The following is a 20,175-nucleotide window of genomic DNA, read 5'->3' as shown; positions in this document are numbered from 1 at the left end:
TTATGAAGAAACATAGTCCAAATAATAGTTGGATTAGGTGATGTCCATTTGTTTTTGTTTGGCTGGTCCACCTATTATTGTCAATATTAATTTTTTTTGTTTCCTCGTATGACAGTTACATTCCTAAGCTCCGCCTAATTGCATGGATGTTGTAATTGGGAAATGTATCAGATACTAGACAGAATATAAAGCCAGAGAGAGTCCTAATGGGAACAACAGCAAGGCAGTAGGTGCTTGTCTACAACAACATGATCTGGATCATTAGCTTTTTGGCTTTTGTGGCTTCCACTCTGGGTGAGTTTTTTTTTTTATTATTATTATTATTTTGATTTAAATATGTAATTAAAAAAGTATAATGTACAGTGAATACAAATCCATACAAAGACTCCAAAAAACACCACAGTAAACAAATTATGTAGTGTAAACACAAAAAGTCGACTCAACTTAATATTATAAGGCAACTTGCTGCTGTTTTTTTTTAGTTGACTTGACTCAACTTTTAACCCAAGTACTATTGTTTACTCGATTTAGGTTGAGTCAACAAAAAAAAAAACTGCAGCAAGTTGCCTTACAATTTTAGGTTGAGTCAATGTTTTTTTTTTACAGTAATGAGCTGTGATATTTGGATTCTTATTTGTCTCATTTTAAACTTTGTTAATAGGTTGTGGTGTGCGTCAGCCATTAGGTTGGGCTGCTAAAGAATCAACCACTAAAAAACCTATTGATGGAGACATTCATGAAGGTATAATGCAGGGAGTGGATGCTCTGCGTTGGCCCTGGCAGGTTTCTATCAAGGTAAAGTTGTTTAAATACAAAATGACTGTTAAAAGTTTGTCATTTTAATTCCCTACTAATGGAATTCTCAATATTTAAACCAGACATCCAGTGGCGAGCATTTATGTGGAGGCTCTCTGATCAACAAATTTTGGGTCCTCACTGCTGCCCACTGTCAAATTCAGTAAGAATCTGTGTGTGTGTGCATGTTTCTCAAGTTAGGGTTTGGTTTTTAGATTACTGCATAATGACATGGGTATTATTTAGTTATGCTCTATTAAGGTGGTTTAAATGTATTATCTCCCTGTAATTGAAAATGCTTAAAAATCATATTTAACAGGATCTTACGACATTCAAAATTAGCAACATTTTGCAAGGGTTGGGTTTAGAGGTAGGGCCATATAATAAATAATTTTTACAGTGTAAAATACATTATGGAGTCCATGCAAACCACGTATAAAGGTGTGTGTACTGATTTGGGTGGTTTAAATGTATGACATGGGTATGACCTATTGTATGTATTTCAGCATTGAGGTGGTTTATACGGACTTATGAGGTTTTATGTCCTTGTAGTTCAAATGCTTAAAAAACATACTTAATGTAGTCTTTTTAAGTGTGTGTGTGTGTAAAATTTTAATGCAGCTCTCTGTCACTGTCTTACTAGGGCTAGAAGTCACTATGTAGTCCTAGGACAACATGACCGTAGCTCCAATGATGGAACAGTTCAGGTCAAAGAAATTGCAAAGGTATCATTTATTTTAATGTGATTACTACAGTGTGCATTTAAAAAAAAATATTTTTTTTAAATTAAACAACACTTTAAAAAAGTTACCCATCAAAATTGTTTGATAAGCGTAAAAACAGTAATATTGTCAAATATTACATATTAAATTTTAACATACATAATTAAATATTACCATTGAAAATGATAATGATTTGATTCTTAAAGAGCATTTCTTATTATCAATGTTGAAAACCCTTATGATGCATAATACTTTTGTGGAAACTGCACTAGATGGATGGATGGATGGAGAGATAGATAGATATTATTTATAAATGATTGCTGCTTTTTTATCAATGAAATACATATTTTCCATTTAACTTGACTTTTTTCTTCCTACACTTACAGGTCATCACCCATCCTGACAACAACATACAGACCTTATTTAACAATGATGTTACTCTGCTTAAATTATCCAGTCCAGCACAAATGACTTCCCTTGTATCTCCCGTATGTTTGGCAAGTTCTTCTTCAAAAATTGTCCCCGGAACTCTTTGTGTCACAACTGGCTGGGGCAGAACTAAAACTGAACGTAAGCCTGCAGTTCATAATGTCTGTGTCAACTTGGCCTATAACTCCTGTATAACAACAGCTGGGTCTTTCTTAATCAAACTCTCACAATATATTTTTTTTGTTCTTTTAGTGAGCGCTCGTATCCTGCAGGAAGCCACCATACCAATAGTGAGTCAGTCTCAATGTAAGCAGATTTTTGGGGCGAGCAAAATCACCAACAGCATGATCTGTGCTGGAGGCTCTGGATCCTCATCTTGCCAGGTAAATGAAGACAGATGTACAATCATACAAATATATATTATAACTTTTTTTAAATTAAGAATTTATGGTTTATATTTTGTAAAACATCATTTTTGTTTCATTCTGAAAATGACTGATGAGATTTCTTACAATTTTAAAATCCAAATGTTGAGATTTGCTTTAGAGCATTTTCATTCTTTCATTCATTCATTCATTCATTCATTTTCTTTTTGACTTAGTCCCTTTATTAATCTGGGGTCGCCACAGCGGAATGAACCTCCAACTTATCCAGCATATGTTTTATTCATTCAGCGGATGCTCTTCCATCTGCAACCCATCACTGGGAAACATCCATAAATACTCATTCACACACATACACTACAGACTATTTTAGCTTACCTAATTCACCTGTATCAGATGTTTTTGAACTTGTGGGGGAAACCGGAGCACCCGGAGGAAACCCACACCAATACGAGGAGAACATGCAAACTCCACACAGAAATGCCGACTGACCCAGCTGAGGCTTGAACCAGCAGCCTTCTTGCTGAGAGGCGATCACAGCAGCCTTCATGCTGTGAGGCGATCATTGTGCCACCGTGACGCCTGCTTTTTTCAAATACTACAAATTTGTACATACTACAAATTTGCTGTACATAAAAGTATGCGATTTCAGAAGCTCAACCACCTGCTTGACATCTAAGAACAAACATTTGTCCTTGCAAAAAATTAACCTGATTGGTTGTCACACATTAAGCAAGCATGACCATATTTAACCTGTTAGCCAGCACTCAATTTTGGGGATTTACACCTACCTAACTTTAAATAGTAACAGTTCCTGACTCCAGTAAGCTACAAACACAAATTATGTATCATTGGAAAGAAGACACTTTGAACTTTACTGTGGTAAACGTTAGCTGCGTGTCATTTCAGAGGCGGCATCCTTTGAAGGAAACGTATGCACATGTCAGAAATCGATGATTGATCAACTGATTATTTGAACCAGACTCGGATATTATTTGCTGATGGATGTTAAAGTGATGGTGTCTTTTACCAATTTTTTCATATGGATTTATTATTAGTTAAATCTATTTTTTAAACGTTAGAGGTCTGGGTGCATACACTTTCAACAGAGGGCATAAAACTTTCAAATTTAATTGACATTATCTCTATTTGTGTTCTGAATATGATCTAATTTCTTATTTGCCACCGCATGAGGTTGATTAAATGATGACCAAGATATGTTAATTTTAGAGTGAATAACCCATAAATACTTTTAAACTTTTACTTTTAAATTACAATACTGATGACTGATGTCTTTCTGTCAAATGCAGGGTGATTCTGGTGGCCCTCTGATGTGTGAGAGCTCAGGTGTTTGGTATCAAGTGGGCATCGTTTCCTGGGGCAACAGAGACTGCCGTGTGGATTTTCCATTAGTCTATGCCCGCGTCTCTTACTTTCGAAAATGGATTGATGAAATTATTAGATCAAACTAGAGCACTAGCAAGTATTTCAGTGATGAAACCATGTCTTCATAACCTACTGTATTTTTGACATGCTACTAAATTGAAAACTGAAAGTACCACATGACATAATGCTAAAGAAATTATTAAAGGCAATTTATATAACACTCATGTATCCACAGTTTTATTACTCTTGTATTACACTACATTTGTTTGTTTTATATGCATACTTTTGATTAGATAAATATTCAGTGAATGATTTTGGGCCTACCTGGTATGCTTTTGGGCCTACCTGGTATGCTTATTTGTGGTAACACAGTGATCAAATCTTGTCAAAATATGTGTCAAGTGGGTGTTTAAATGTAGATAAATATTTTATTTCCCTGATTAAATATAGATATTTTTAAGCATCACATTTAATACAGTTTATTTTCTTTTATTTATAAACTAGAATGTGTGCAGTATATTTTTATGATAAAAAATTAAGACTAAAATGTCATTCAGTGATTTAACCAAAATATATTGTCTGATATAATATAAGTGCAATGTAAAAGCTTAACCAGGTTAATTAGCCAAGTTAGGATAATTAGTTGCCATTGTATGATGACGGTTTGTTCTATAGACAATCCAAAAATTACCTATTGCTTAAAGGGGCTAATAATTTTGACCTTAAAATGTTTTTTGAATTTTTTTAAACTGCTTTTATTCTAGCCAAAATAAAACAGATAAGACTTTCTCTAGGAGAAAAAATATCATAGGATATACTATGAAAAACTCATTGCTCTGTTAAACACTGTTTGGAAAATATTACATACAGTATATATCAGGGGTTCTCAACTGGTTTGGCCATAGGACCCAAATTTTTACATGGTCATCAGGTCGCGACCCAAATTTTTAGAAACTATAATACAATTATAGGAATTATAATTAATTTATATTTATTTGTTAACATACACAAGTACTGACAGATAAATCATAAGAAAATCACATAGACTTACAAATAAACAATATTTTATGGCTGTCATTTAACAAAATGTATCAAATTATAAAAAAAATTACAAACAAAAAACAACAAATACTGTTAACAGTGGTTAGGGTGAGGAAAGATTCAGTTACCATGAACTAAACTGAACATTTCTAAATGTCTTTTAATTCAGACGGTTTAATGCTCTCTTGTGAGAGCATCTTACTACATATGACAAACTGAGACTTTAAGTCTTTTTTGTCATCAAAATATGTATGTCCATACTTTATATATTCGGGGTTGCACTTGCGCTTCGACACATTTGTTGCTAAAATTAAATTAAATTTCACATGTCAAACAGTAGGGTTGTCGCGCATGCATTTCAAAATAAAAGTCCAGTTTAAGCAAAATAGATTAAACTTTTGTTGTTTTTTGACCACACACTCTGCGACCCACTGAAAATGTTCCCACGACCCACTTTTGGGTTGCGACCCACCAGTTGAGAAACACTGGTATATATACTGTAATATACAGTTGAGGAATTATTAGCCCACCTTTGAATTTGTTATTTTTTATTTTTTATATTTTCCAAATGATGTTTAACAGAGCAAGGAAATTTTCACAGTATGTTTGATAATATTTTTTCTTCTGGATAAATTATTATTTGTTTTATTTCGATAAAAATAAAATCAGTTATTAATTTTTTGAAAGCCATTTTAAGGTCAAATTATTAGCCCCTTTAAGCTATTTTTTTTTTTTGATAGTCTACAAAACAAACCATCATTATACAATAACTTGCCTAATTACCCAAACCTGTCTAGTTAACCTAATTAACCTAGTTAAGCCTTTAAATGTCACTTTAAGCTGTTTAGAAGCGTCTTAAAAAATATCTAGTCAAATATTATTTACTGTCATCATCACATGGTCCAAAAAACTTAATTAATTTTCATATAAAATCTTTATATATTTTTTTACTATTCTCTATATTAACAATAAATTTTTATTCAGTTCAAATATAATAACATTTTGTATGATCAAAATATTCTCTTCCTTTTATTCAGTATATAAATGTATGTTACAACGAATAAGGGAATAATTTACACCCATATTTGACATTTTATTTTTTATGACATTTATCTGAAGCTTTAAAATAAGCAATTTGATAAAGACGACATATAGGAATATCTGATTTTCTCAATCCTCAGATGCTTAAATCTGAGTAAAAGACAAACATTAATTCCTGATTATTTATTTATTCTGTACATTTCCAAGCATCTGTTGTATCAGAAAATACATTCTACTTCTCTGCATGTCCTGTTATTTTTCTCTCGGTTGTCCTTGATCATGGTTGCAAAACCTGTGCAGACTATGAGCATTCCCATGGTGTCAGCATTCGAGCGATCGGCGTTTTGTCACCTTATAGACATTCTCTTATAGAAACCATCAGAGTTAAATATCATTTCAGATGAATTTATGGTGTTTAACAACTAAATACACATGCACAAAAAAAGAATGTAATCAAAATGTGTTGAGTTTTAAATCTTTGCATTTTCTTATATGGTATATTTGCTGTTAGATTGTATAGGGTTGATAAGAACTTCAGGTTATAAATTTACAGGTTAAAGAATAAGGTCTCAGGTTTTCTCATTCCTGAATGCATTCAGAAAATATTTGTTTCAACAAAGGCTGGCGAACAACCCTCTTTTTTTAGTTGTTGACCCACTTGATCAATATTTCAACATACTTTTTGTCACTACTGTACTGAACAAGATATGAACGTTCCTGAGCTCTGAGATCCTGCCAGCTGCATGGAAGCACCTTGATGAATTCCCAGTTTTATCAGATTCTGGGAGAATATAAAGCGGAGGTGAGAATGGGTGGAAAAAAACAGCAGGAAATTATAAGTCTCCAAAATGCTCTGGATCATTAGCTGTTTTGCTTTGGTGGCCTCCACTCTGGGTGAGTTTCTTTTGCAGCTTTCAATGAGATGGGTATACTTCAGATAATGCTTTTTTTAGTTTTTTTATTTATTTTTTGTCTAGTTTCTAGTCCAAATATCTCAACATTCTTAATTCGAAGCATTTTTTAGACAAGCAAAAAACATTGACTTGTTTTAGGAAATAATATGCCAAAATTAAGTGAGTTTTTCCTTAAAACATGGAAAAAATAATCTTGTTTTTTCTTTTGACATGGTTATTTTGCTTGTTTTAAAGAAAAAGAGCCTAATTTTGACATATTATTTCTTAAAACAAGACATATGTTTTGCTTGTCTAGAAAATGCTTCTTGATTTAGGATTTCTTTATTTCTTTTTTATTTTTTGATATTTAGAATAGAAACGACAAAAATATCTAATATGTCAACATTTTACAGCAATAAGATAAATTTAGAACCAGAGAATTAAAATTTATTTTAAAATGAACTTGCAGTTAAAGGCTAAACTAAGAAAAATACTAATAACTTAATAATTCGGTCACATTTTATTTCGATGGTCCGTTTGTTACATTGCATCTACATGTCAACCAATTCTCAATAGATTTTAAGTAGACTGTTGGTTGGGTAAGGGTTAGTATGAGTTGACATATACTTGCTAAGTTTCTTATAGTCAGTTAAATGTCTGTTAAAGGAGCAGTATCAGCAGATAATAAGCAGACAGTCTACTAATACTCAAATGGACCAACAAAATATAGTGTTACCCTAAATTCTTTAGTCTTTGCCAAGAAGACAGTACAGTACATCAAATTTTACTAGTTATTACTTGTGCAATTTAAATATATTACACTGCTTAAAGTGTAATTTAAAGACTTAACTGGGTTAAATAGGTTAACTAATCAAGTTAAGGTAATTAGGCAAGTCATTGGACAACAGTGGTTTGTTTTCTTTTAATTTAGCAGGACTAATAACTCTGACTTCAACGTAAAGTGTATCAGAAGTTCAGTTTTAAGTTAAAAAAAAAAACTTGTTTGTCTATAATTCCATTAATTTCCTTCTCACAGGCTGTGGAGTGCCAGCCATTAAGCCTGTTATTAGTGGCTACAACAGAATTGTGAATGGAGAGAATGCAGTGTCTGGCTCCTGGCCCTGGCAGGTCTCTCTCCAGGTAACTTGTCTTAATTATGCAAAACTCTTATTAATCAACTAGAGTTTTTGTTGTTGTGTTGTTGTTGTTATAAACAAAACTGCATGATAAGGGCATTAAAACCAACAATGTTTTTACACAGCAATCCAATGGCTTCCATTTCTGCGGTGGATCCCTGATCAACCAGTATTGGGTTGTCACCGCTGCCCACTGCCGTGTTCAGTAAAAACCTTTATATTTTCATAAACTGAGTCTAAATATTGGTTTTATGCTTCACTTTTTTATATTTATTTATTTATATCACAACCATGACATTGAAAGAAAAGAAAAAGAAAAGGAAACTTACAAATAAAATACAGTAGGTGATACTTTAATATGGCCATTACTGAAGCTCTATGTACCGCCGCCGTTCTAAAGGAGAAAAATGTGTTTTTTAGGTATGACCACAGTTTGGGACTATGCCGCCAGGTGGCACAAAGGGACGAGATGCGAACGGACAGAAATAGCCTATACATTAGCTGTAAATACTCTGCTACTTGTAAATAAAAATAAACAATGAAACAAAGCATTATAATTCCTTCAATAATCATTAAAAAGACAACTAAGCTACAATATTTAAGATGACATTGACAGGATCAAACGTATGATTCCTTTTTAATATTAAGATATTTACTTTGAAATCTAAATGTATATTTTCCTGCCAATCTTGCTATTAAACACTTTGCATGAACATGCTGCCAGCAGCTGTGAAGCAGTGAAGCATTAATAAAATCCTTATTTTCGAAGGAGCAGAACAAATCATTGCACAGTTGGACGGGCGCAAAATAAAAATATAATTCATATATTTTTCTTGAAAAAATAAATTTAAACGAATATCATTTGCTATAATTTGTATTTTAATTCTAATGTATTTTTCGTTGGTCAGTTAACTGCTAGATAAAAAAGAATAACAAAATAAGCTTTGGGGTGAAGTGCTTCAAAACAAGTCTGCTATATGCTTTAGCACCAAAACAAGCTGTCGTGAGATTGTGTTGGTTTGTTAAATAAAATAATAATCTAGCCTAAACAAAATTAAAGTGATATGTCATTCCAGAGTTTCTGAGTTGACAGTGATAAAACAGAGTCGATCATATTTGTTCAGTCCATATGTTATCATTTAACATGAGATGCTTGGCAACATCTAAAAGAATAGCTCGATAAATCAAAGTTAACAGTGAGGCAAAACATTGTCATATTTTTAATGAATACGTTATCATTTGACATGAAGAGTTTGATAACACCCAAAGAGTACAAAATAGAAATAACTTTGAAGAAAACATTTTATTAAATAAAATTAAAATAAAGAAATAAATTTATTCTAAAGGCCAGGGAGTTCTTCAAATATTCAAATATTCTTCAAGTATTTAAGAAAGGGAGACCATTTGTCTTGCGTTTCGAGCCTCGAATCATGTATTTAATCTTTTCCAATTGAATGTAAGACATAACTTCATTTATCCAGCAAGCGTGTGCTGGAGGGTCTACTCTTTTCCACTTGAATAATATTAAACGTCTTGCTAGTAGAGTAGTAAAAGCAATAACTGAATGCATATCTTTACTGAGATCTATATTCCATGCTTCCAATTTAAACCTTGTTTTTCTGCTAGGGCTGGATATCACTATGTGATTCTTGGAGAGCATGACCGCGGCTCCAGCGCTGAGTCTGTTCAGGTTAAAAGCATCGCTAAGGTACAGTAACATCTTTAAGAGGACCTATTATGCAAAAATCACTTTTATAAGGCTTTTAAACACCGCTGTGTGACAACATTGTTCGAATTTAAGCAGCTTACTCATAATAAAATGTATTAATTCTATATTTATTATCACACTTGATAAAAGCAGTGTGCGGAAACACTTTGATTGACATTCTCCTGTACGTGTTATCAAAGGGGGAAAGCTCCGCCCACTAGTGATGATCTCTTCCTCATTGCATAAACAATCCTAAATGAGAAGCAGCCGTCTGCCATTTTAATGTCAGTGACTAATAAATGTGAAGTTTCACAAATGATAGCGTTAGTCCTATTTTGAATCTGTCACTATGCTGGCGCATAGGCATTTGTAGCTCCACCCTCTTTTGAAAAGTTGTCTGGAGCACAATATCAGTTGCATTTAAAGTGACAGTAATCCGAATGGCACAATTTGAATTAAAGCCTAAAAGGGGCTGTTTTAAAGAGTTATAAAAATATATCTGTGGGGTATTTTGAGCTGAAATTTCACATACACACTCTAGGAACATCAGAGACTTATTTTACATTTACATCTACTTTTTTCATCCCATTAAAATGATATTGGCCCAGAATACCTTTCATTTGACTCACTGTCTGCTCAACACATTATATTGTGAGCATCTGAAACCACAGAGATTTGTCATTATGATATACAGTACGTAAAAGTATTGCTTGCTTCCTTTAAAACAACAGTTTCTTAGAAACAGACACCTTTGTGTTTGAGCCACAATTTACTCTTTTTTTTTCTTTGTAAAGCCACAAGATTTGCATTTTTTAAATTTGCATTAAACGTGATGGATATCAGTGAAGCCTCTATAAAAACCAAAGTTCTCAGTAGATTTAAAGGTCATTCAATTGCTTACTACAAGAATTACTTGTAACCATTCAAAAGTACGAGGTCATTAAGATTTTTAAGAAATAATGGGCTTACTGTATGGCTTACTGTATTATTACTTACTCATATTCAGCAAGGATGCATTAAATTTATGATAAGTGCCAGTAAATGCATTTCAATGTTATACACTATTTCTGTTTCCAATGAATTCTGTTATTCTGAACTTTCAGTTCATAAAAGTATCCTGTATTTTCTACAGAATTTTGTTTCTACAAAAATACTAATCAGCAAAACTGTTTTCAGTCTAATAAGTTCATAAGAAATTTTGCTTTATGGCATTAAATCAGCATATTCATCAGCATATGATTTCTGAAAAACAGTGTCACTCTGAAGACTGGAGAAATTGGACACACTCTTTTCAAATCAAATCAAATCAAATCAAATAGGGGCAGGATAGTGGCTCAGTGGTTAACACTGTTACCTCACAACATGAAAGTCGCAAGTTAGAGTCCCAACTGGGTCAGTTGCGCATTTCTTTGTGGAGTTTGCATGTTCTCCTTGTGTTTGTATGGGTTTCCTCCGGTTGCTCCGGGTTCCCCCACAGTCCAAAGACATGGGCTATAGCTGAATTGGATGAACTAAATTAGAAGTAGTGTGTGTGTGTGAGTGTATAGATTTCTTGTTACTGAGTTGCTACTGGAAGGGCATCCGCTGAATAAAACATATGCTGGAATAGTTGTTCATTCCAGTCCATTCGGCTGTGGCAACCTCCAAAAAATAAAATAAAATAAATATAACTTGGAATTGTAGACTTAATAACTTTGACTTGTGATAGCCTTTATATTCTGCTACTCTCTAAGGATTTGAAGTGCTTCTTGTATCCTCATTTATCATTTAAGTCCACATTAAGTCTCTTTGGATAAAAGCATCTGCTAAAAGAATATATTTAAATGCAAAGTTCTGCAGAAATGTAAGCTTTGCAATTATAGGAATAAATAATTTCTGTACTTTGAGTCACTATCTGCAAGTATCGCTTGCTTCATTTCAAATTGTTTGAGTCAAACTGTCTCCTTTTTATATAGGCAAGTCATTTTATATCAGTGGTTTGTTCTGTAGACAATCGAAAAAAAATGTTTAAGGGGGCTAATAGTATTGACCACAAAATTATTTAAAAAAATAATAAAAACTGCTTTCATTCTAGTTGAAATAAAACAAACAAGACTTTCCCCACACGAAATAATATTATAGGAAATTCTGTGAAAAATCCCTTGCTTTGTTGAACATCATTTAGGATTTTTTTTTTTTTTAATTAAATTAAATTTATAATTTTAATAATTCACTTTAGCTGTCTGTAGGTCATTCTTTGGTAACTCACAGTGCATTAATTTTAACAAGTTTTGACTTTGGATTTTAATAATTCATTAGTAAATGTTGGAACCATAATAAATGCTGTACTAGTATTGGTTATTACTTATTCACGTTAGCAAATGTATTAGCTAATAAAAGCTTATTGTAAAGTGTTAACATTTAAATTAAACAGACAATATGTTTTCTTCCACTCTAGGCCATCACTCATCCTTACTACAATAGTCAGAACTTCAACAATGACATTACCCTGCTGAAACTGTCCTCTCCAGCCCAGCTGACGTCTCGCATCTCTCCTGTGTGTCTGGCGGCCTCCTCCACCAGCATCCCATCTGGAACTCGCTGCGTCACCACTGGATGGGGCAAAACTGGAAGCACCTGTAAATATAGCTCAATTAATGCCAATTCAATACCTGTCACACAATGACTATGCCTTAGATTTTCTTCTTTTGTTTTCACAGCAAGCCCTCGTATCCTGCAGCAGACCGCATTGCCTCTTCTGAGTCCAGCTCAGTGTAAGCAATACTGGGGCCAGAACAGAATCACAGACGCCATGATCTGTGCTGGAGCCTCCGGTGTCTCCTCTTGCCAGGTATGTCATGCTAGATTTACATTGGAAATGTACTTTTCTACTGAGTGAAAGTATTTGCCCCCTGTTTAATACTGTTTAAAAGTAGCACACATTTCTAACATGTACACAGTCTGCCCTATTAGATATGAAAAAATAGACTGTTTGAAAATAACTTTGCATTTACATTCGATAGCTAAAATCTTAAAATCTCTTAATCTTTAGAAAGTTTAATACAATTTTTACAAAATTAAAATATCAATAATAATAAAAATAAATGTGTCAAAATTAATAGTTTCATCAGTGCACCCCGATGCAGATGGGGACTATTCAATATCGATTCAGTCATAGATCATAACCAGTTGTTTTGTTCTGACGTCATTTATCTGCTATGCGTGATGTTGCAGTCGAATACTATGGCGAAGGAGGTGAGAGCGAGTAAATAAAACATAGGAGTTAAACTTAAAAGGTTGATTATTATGCACAGTTCCACTGCTTGTGAGTTTGCTGGAAAGTCTTTCATTAACACTGAAGAAGGCACAGCCAGTGGCGGTTCTAGATTAAATGGCAACCTGGACAAATTACCCCATATCAAATACATCAACCCCATTTTCATTTACATTCAACCCCATTTACTATATTTATTACTTTATTGCAAATAAATAAAATCAATATTATTATTATTATTATATTAATTAATATTATTATTTTTATTATTATTTTTTTCTTAATAAATAACAGAAATCAATCCTAAATGTTACTGGAAAACAATGTAAAAACACAACTGGAGTGAAATGTTAAGATCTATTAACAAATCTTTTGCATGAATTTAAAAGACAATTATATAGAATACAAAAAAAATATTTTAGGTAATTATTATCTATTGTCTTAGACCCGACTGATGGCTGAGAATTAATTATTAAGTAATTATTTATTAATTAATTATTAAGTCTTACCTCTCTGACTCATTATCTCTCCTTTCTGCTTCATAGCCATGCTTAGTCAAAATAAGATCATCATCATATTGTAACTGTAGTCGACTTGCAAAGCTCGCTGTGTGCCGACACCTCTGCATAAAAGTTGCTCTGGTTTCACAGCATATAAGCGGCGTGAATTTTATCGGAGTGCATGTAAACAACTGGTATTCACATCGAGAGCAGAGCAGCAAGTGAGGCGCACGGGAATGGTTTTCTGTGTGCATCAGTTTGCTTTCACCAGTGCTGTTTTAGTTGCACATAGAGAAAAACAATCTTGTGCATACAAAAGACAGCAAATGTGAATGGCCTCTAATATCTTATTCTGATATTCCCACTCCAAATAAATCTCAAAGCTTTTACTGAGGCTCTTTTCTTTTTTTTTTTTTTTTGCTGTAAAAAAGCCACGTGTCGCCCCCAGCAAGATGCCACCCTGGGCGATCGCCTATATTGCCCATGCCTAAATCCGCCACTGGGCACAGCACACGAGCTGCTAATTCACTACTACAAATGCTGTAAAAATCCACCTTACTTTAGACGTTTGACCTGCTGGCGTGTTCGTGACGTAACTTTTTCTCTCCTCTTGGCTGTTAAAGCAATACTTGTGGATCCAGACATGAGCGTGCCTGAGGTACAAGTTTTCTCCACTGAGTCTATTATGAATTATTTGTCATAACCGCCTATTTTGTGCATATAGACTGTAACTGCGGCTGTTCGTTCTGGGTCACTCATCGGTGAACATCGATTTCATTTCTGAAGTCAATCGCAGCCCTTTCTATTGAGCGGGTGAAGACAATGACCGATCACAGTGGTGTAAGACCTCGCTTGACAGTGCTTAAAAAGCAAGCGGGATAATATTTACATTAGTTTATTTGCTATAAATGCTTACGCTGTCTTCTGTGCATGTATTGGAGTTTTGTCTAAAACATTCAAAACCCGTGTTTTCTTTGAGCAAGTAAAATTAAAGGTACAGTTCATATATCTTAAGGCGTGTATTAAAGAACAAATCTGTATTACAAATAATATGTAAATATATTGGTAGATTTGAATAAAAAAAAATCTTGTATTGTAAAGAAAAAATCTAATTGTGTATGGAAAGCACCGTCAATGCACCATGATGTCAAATGAACCGAATTGTAGGTTCACACCTCTAATATATAGCATTTTCTTCCCAAAAAAATGGTTTGGTTTCAATCTTTTTTCACAGATTTAATTAAATTACATTTTTCATTTTAATATAACACCTGGAATATCTTCAGTTTAATTGTGAGGAAACGTTTTTGCCACCTTATCCTGAATTTGTGGGACAATTTTCTTAATTTTGTTTTATTTAATTTACAGTGTACATACATTAATTAATCCTTAAATGATCGTATATGTGTCTGTGTGTCAACTACAGGGTGATTCTGGTGGTCCTCTGGTGTGTGAGAGCTCAGGTGCTTGGTATCAGGTTGGCATCGTGTCCTGGGGCACCAGTGACTGCAATGTTCGTACCCCTGCCGTCTATGCTCGCGTCTCTTACCTTCGCCAATGGATTGACCAGATCGTTGCCTCCAACTAGAGCTCTTGCTCTCTGAAGAAAATGCCAATAAAAACTAAAAAACTATGCTTAATGACTCAGTCAATTTAAACTGTAGTTAAAACACAAATTAATTTGTGAATTGTGAGGTCCCGGAACAGATCGGAGCAACGGATCCGGCATGAGGAGGGCAGTTGAGGAGGGGATTGGTAAAATCAGGTGCCAGATCCTGTGTGTTCTGGCACAAATTAAGCCCTGGCCGCAGCTCTGAGCAGTTTAGTTCCAACCCTAATCAAACACACCTGGGGCCTGTTTCAGAAAACAGGTTAAGTTAAAACTCAGAGTAGTTTAACCCTGAAATGAGAGAAACTCTGGGTTTTCCGTTTTAAGGTTTGTTAAACTCGAGAAAGCAGGGTAAGTCAAGCCTGTTTCTAAAAGAGAGTTAACTTTAACTCAGATTCAGTTACCGTGGTAACTTACTCTGTGAATCTAACCTGGTCCTAAGCAGGTTTTATTCTCTAAAAGTTTCTGTCGGTCTCCTCCTTTTTTTAAAGATAGGCGGTATTTCTCGCATTAGTCTTACATTTCCACACACCTATTTTAGAGCTCATTTTGGAGATGTGCATAAAAAAGATTGATGGAAACGTCATGATTCACATAACTTTTGAAAATACGCATAATAAAACTTGAGCATAACTGAGTAGGTTAAACTTTTATTTGATAAGATGCACATAAACTACGAAGTGCACTTAACAAATTACAGTAGGCTATGTACATAAAAAAATGGTTTGTTAGAGATGATGATGGAAATGTGTGTGAAAGGACAAACCAGCAGACTGAGCACACTGCAGAACATCTTAAATGTTGTTTTACACTGTAAACGATTTCTTGTTAAATTAACAGTAAGTTACTGGCAACAATTATCCAGTAGCTGCTGTATTTCATAAAACAGTAACATTACTGTAATACTAATTACATTAGTATTACATTTACTGTAAAATGTAATACATCATTTTACTGTTGTTGATTTTTACTGTAACACTAATTACAGTAGTGGTGCACATACTGCAAAACTGAAAACAGTATTTTATTGTACATTTTTACCATGAAGAACTACGGTATTTTAACGTTACTTTCATTATTACTGTATAGTATTTTACAGTTATTAAATGTTATTTTATTATATTTAATAGTGCTACTTTATAATGGGTAAAAAATTTTCAAAAATTGCACAATTGTTATTTTAACTGTTCAAGACGTACAAGAAAAATAAAGAAACTGAAACTTTAACTTCACAATAAAGGTTTATTGTGTAAACCATGCTAAAACAGTAGCAGTAATTCAATATAACAGAGAAACAGAACACTAATAAACAATTGATCATTTAAACCAGTCAACAATTAATGCATCAAAAATTATTACAATTTTAAAAACAGGTGAAAATACTGCTACAAGACAGGAAATGATGAAGGCCAAATGATGTGGAAAGGGACAGTGAAAAAGGGCAGCAGCATGATGATGATCCTGCAAAAATGACAAGCAAAATCAATCACTGAAGTAAAAACTAATCATGCCTCAAACCATTTAATTCATTCAGAAACGAAACACTGCACTGCAGTTTATATATATATATATATATATATATATATATATATATATATATATATATATATATATATATATATATATATATATATATAAAACAGTTTTTTAATTGTTTTTGTTGGTGAAATACAGTTTGTTGTCAACGTTAATGGGGAAAAGATCAGCGGGCATTGTTCTTGAAGATGGCTAGTCAGGTGTCCACACAGGTGTGTAAAAAATAAAGTCTCATCTTAACTTAATGTCCGACTCTGTATAGCTTGAATATCTGATTCTATGATCACACAACTAGTGCTTCCACGGATTTAAGAGGGGTGAACACAGTTCATTCTCACTTTAAGAGGCTACATATTTAAAATTAAATAAATAAAATAATGTAATTTAACGTGACTAATGTTAATTAAATACTTTTAGGCTTTTAACAGGTATAAATCCACTTCTAACTTACAGACAAGATTGCGTTAGAGAACATGAAAGCTGTGGGTGATTTTTTTTTAAATAATGCTAATGATAAGTTACTGATATTTGGTTTGCATAAAACAAAGTAATCACTAAGCATTCATTTTTGGCAAAATCTGCAGAGAGGCTCAGCGACACGAGGAAATGTGTTAAAGTTGAGTAGAGAACTAAAGAGCAGTCTAGCCTACTTCATGAAATATTTGTGGTAATATTCTGCTGTCAATTCGTATTACGGTATTTCAATATGCAGCAGTGATGGCATGTAAGCGAGACAAATAAACATTTTATCGAGTCATTTCATACAATTTATTTATTGATTTATTTTTTATACGAACACTTCTCCAGTGACATTTCCTCAAACTAAATCATCATAACGTTACTGTGCACAGCATCAGTAAAACGTTGAGAATAATTTAAATACTTAATTTTTTAAAACAGTCGCTGCTGATTACAAACTAACATTAAATCTAAGCTTACAGAAATCCTGTATGCATGACAATATAAAGATGTATTACTCACTGATGTCGAAGCACTTCCAGGTCATCAGAGATGTAGACAGGGCAGAATATGTGCTATCAAATGAGCTCTTGTGCAGCCTTTGTTGGACATCCAGGTAGTATGTTCACCCACACTGTAAGAAACAAAAACAGAAACAATTTATTAAAATGTGAGGGATAGTAAACATGTTTGGTCTACAGAGAGAAGAAAATGTTTACTTTAAGCATTGATCCTAATGAATCTATTTCTCAACTACATTTAACCTTATCACGGAAACAGCATTTTTGAGCTTTTAGACCAGGGGTGCTCAACCTTGTTTGCTTTAAATTAGAATTAAAACAATAAATCTCTATGTCAAATAAAATACTTCAGATCTAAATAAAGCAGGTGCTTTTACCTAAAGGTTCCTTCCCTCCAGTTAGTTTGGCTGCAAATCCCTCCACATCTGTGCTTTATTCGGTTCTTGTCTTAAGAGTAACTGGTGTCGCATTCCAGGTCCATCACAATTTGGGCTAGAAGGACAATATGACAAAAGACAAGACACATATAAATAAAAGTCTCAGAATAAAATATTTAAAGGAATAGTTTACTATTTTGCCACTATTTACTCCACGTGTTTTAAACTAGTTTGAATTTCTGTTAAACACTAAAGCAGATATTTTGAAGAATGTTAATAACCAGTAACTATTGACATCCATATTTGAACCAAATTTCTTTAAAAAATACGAGTTTGTGTTCAACGGAACAAATTAAATGTATAACTATTTTGAAACAAGTAGAGGATGCCAAAGATGCTATTATTTTCATTTTTAGGTGAACTGTCCCTTCAATTCAAGTGTCAAGCAATAGTCATAAAAACTGATGTGTTGCTTGAGGAAAACTAAATCAAGTACCTTCTGTGAACAAGCAGAATCATTATGCCATTGTATTCAGTGATTCTCTTTTACATTTTCCCACTATAAAACGATAGCTTCAACATGCAATCCATGTTAAAACAAAAATGAATAGCATAAAATAACATATTGAACTAAACTTACAGTTTCCAGTTCCATACGCCAAGTAAAATTGCTAATAAACAAAGACTGGTGTTTTAACACCAGATTTTTTTTAATCTTAGGAACTGCTGGAAGAAGAAAAAGAGGTTTTACATGAAACTCCTCATAACAAATCTGTGAACAACTTGACATTTCAAAATCTAATCAAAATGAGGAAGACATCAACATTACCTTGAATAATCAAGTGAGGAGTGATTGGTAGCATCAGTTTTTCAACATCAATTACTGTAGCTGAAAAACAGATAAATATAATAAGAGTAAAATAAGACTTAACATTAATTAATCTAAATCTATGGTACAACGATACCAATCTGTATGGGGTTAAAATACATTTGTACACAAATCATTCAATGACCCCATCAATTTCTCTTAGAATAGGATATATATATATATATATATATATATATATATATATATATATATATATATATATATATATATATATATATAGTGATAATGACTTTGGCTTATATCTGTGTACTCAGAACGTACACTCACCTCAGGTACACCTGAACAGCAAAAATTAAATGTACAATTAATGACACACTATAAGTCAAGCTCATTAACATTATTGAGAAATAGAAAATAAATATGTATTTTGTTAATATTAACCTTAGCTTAAAATAATTCAACTGCATTTAATTTTCAGCTCCATTTAATAAAACAGTTAAGACTCATTTCATTATGAGTTTAGTTTAACTTAAATAACTAACTTACAGTTGAAAAATGTTACCATAATGATAGCTTAGTCAAAATGATTATGTGAAGACCAGAGCTTACCTTAACGGTAAACGTTTAACTTTTCATGGTGACTTCGCCTTCATTTCAGTGTTGTGCTGAAATAGAGAATTCATTAATGCAGTTAAGTTACAATAAGTTAAAGTTATGTTTTTTCAGGTAACTTAACGTATGGTCAAAAACTTACTCAAGATAAACTCACTGTATCTAATACCTCGCAAACACTACAATGACCGCCTGGCGTCTGTTATTTCTTGTTTAAAATACCATTTGTTAACGGACAGCGTGACATAACATAAGAACCTACAACTAATGTCACTTGGTTAATTCTTTTAAATTACACACACAATACACAGAAATACTTATAAAACAATCCTTTAACGGACAGAATTTGACTTTAAAACACTTACCGAGGATGAATTCGCTGGATGAAAGACGACAGGTGAATTTCAAATTAGGAGAGCCGTTGCCTGCATGTCGAGTCGTGTCCGTTCGGTTCTATGAATCGGCTCCTTAGTGAACAGTAAAGAATCGAATCCGCCTAAAATTGATTCCTTTTAGTATATGATTCATTACTATTTCGTTATACTGCTTGGCCACACGCATTTATACACTAATTATACACTAATTGCATATTGCTGAATGTGCTTGTGAACAAGTGTGATCAAATAGTTCCCGAGCAAACGGTTCAATTCGGTTCAATACGAGTCGCTCGAGTGCTGAACCGAACCAGTGCAAACGTGATATTGATTACAATATAGTAACATTGTTTTTTATTCACTTTACCAGCGAGATTATTACATATATCTGACCTTGACAATAAGAAATAAAGTTCGTTTGAAGTGTTTTGAGAATTAATATTTTTCTTGTTTTTCTCCCAGAATTCATTTCACATCAACAAGCAAATGGTAATGGCGGATGAGAAAGCCCAGCTAATATTATAAATATTGCGTTTAATATGTCACGAAATGAAATTTTAACAGTGTTTCA

At 33.2% G+C, this 20,175-nt stretch overlaps 2 protein-coding genes and 1 long non-coding RNA gene across 5 annotated transcripts; 2 read left to right on the top strand and 1 right to left on the bottom strand.

Moving 5' to 3' along the window:
* Positions 1-85: 85 nt before the first annotated feature.
* si:dkey-238d18.3 lies at positions 86-3,934 on the top strand. The gene is made up of 7 exons (NM_001386247.1): positions 86-294; positions 662-795; positions 879-958; positions 1,439-1,520; positions 1,904-2,087; positions 2,199-2,329; positions 3,640-3,934. Exons 1-7 carry the CDS (start codon positions 249-251, stop codon positions 3,799-3,801), a joined length of 819 nt encoding a protein of 272 aa, NP_001373176.1. The 5' UTR covers positions 86-248; the 3' UTR covers positions 3,802-3,934.
* A 2,691-nt stretch (positions 3,935-6,625) lies between these two features.
* ctrl (chymotrypsin-like) lies at positions 6,626-14,920 on the top strand. The gene is given in 7 exon segments (NM_001004582.1): positions 6,626-6,691; positions 7,727-7,830; positions 7,952-8,031; positions 9,453-9,534; positions 11,972-12,152; positions 12,234-12,364; positions 14,714-14,920. Coding segments are annotated over 7 exon segments (786 nt in total). The 5' UTR covers positions 6,626-6,645; the 3' UTR covers positions 14,876-14,920.
* Positions 14,921-16,128: 1,208 nt separating this feature from the next.
* On the bottom strand, positions 16,129-19,692 carry LOC137487778 (uncharacterized). Of its 3 annotated transcripts, none has more exons than XR_012391016.1 (7): positions 19,596-19,692; positions 19,228-19,283; positions 18,619-18,678; positions 18,430-18,515; positions 17,790-17,904; positions 17,414-17,525; positions 16,129-16,357 (listed from the first exon to the last, which is right to left on the bottom strand). It is a non-coding gene; the product is annotated as an uncharacterized lncRNA (long non-coding RNA). The 3 variants fall into 3 exon arrangements; XR_012391015.1 differs by having other exon boundaries at positions 18,430-18,512; XR_011006505.2 differs by lacking the exon at positions 18,430-18,515.
* Between the last annotated feature and the right edge of the window lie 483 nt (positions 19,693-20,175).

This window comes from Danio rerio, chromosome 15, assembly GCF_049306965.1.
Source record: "Danio rerio strain Tuebingen ecotype United States chromosome 15, GRCz12tu, whole genome shotgun sequence".
Classification (NCBI taxonomy): domain Eukaryota; kingdom Metazoa; phylum Chordata; class Actinopteri; order Cypriniformes; family Danionidae; genus Danio; species Danio rerio.
The sequence above is the reverse complement of the archived record's forward strand: the minus strand, read 5'-3'. Positions and strand labels throughout refer to the sequence as shown.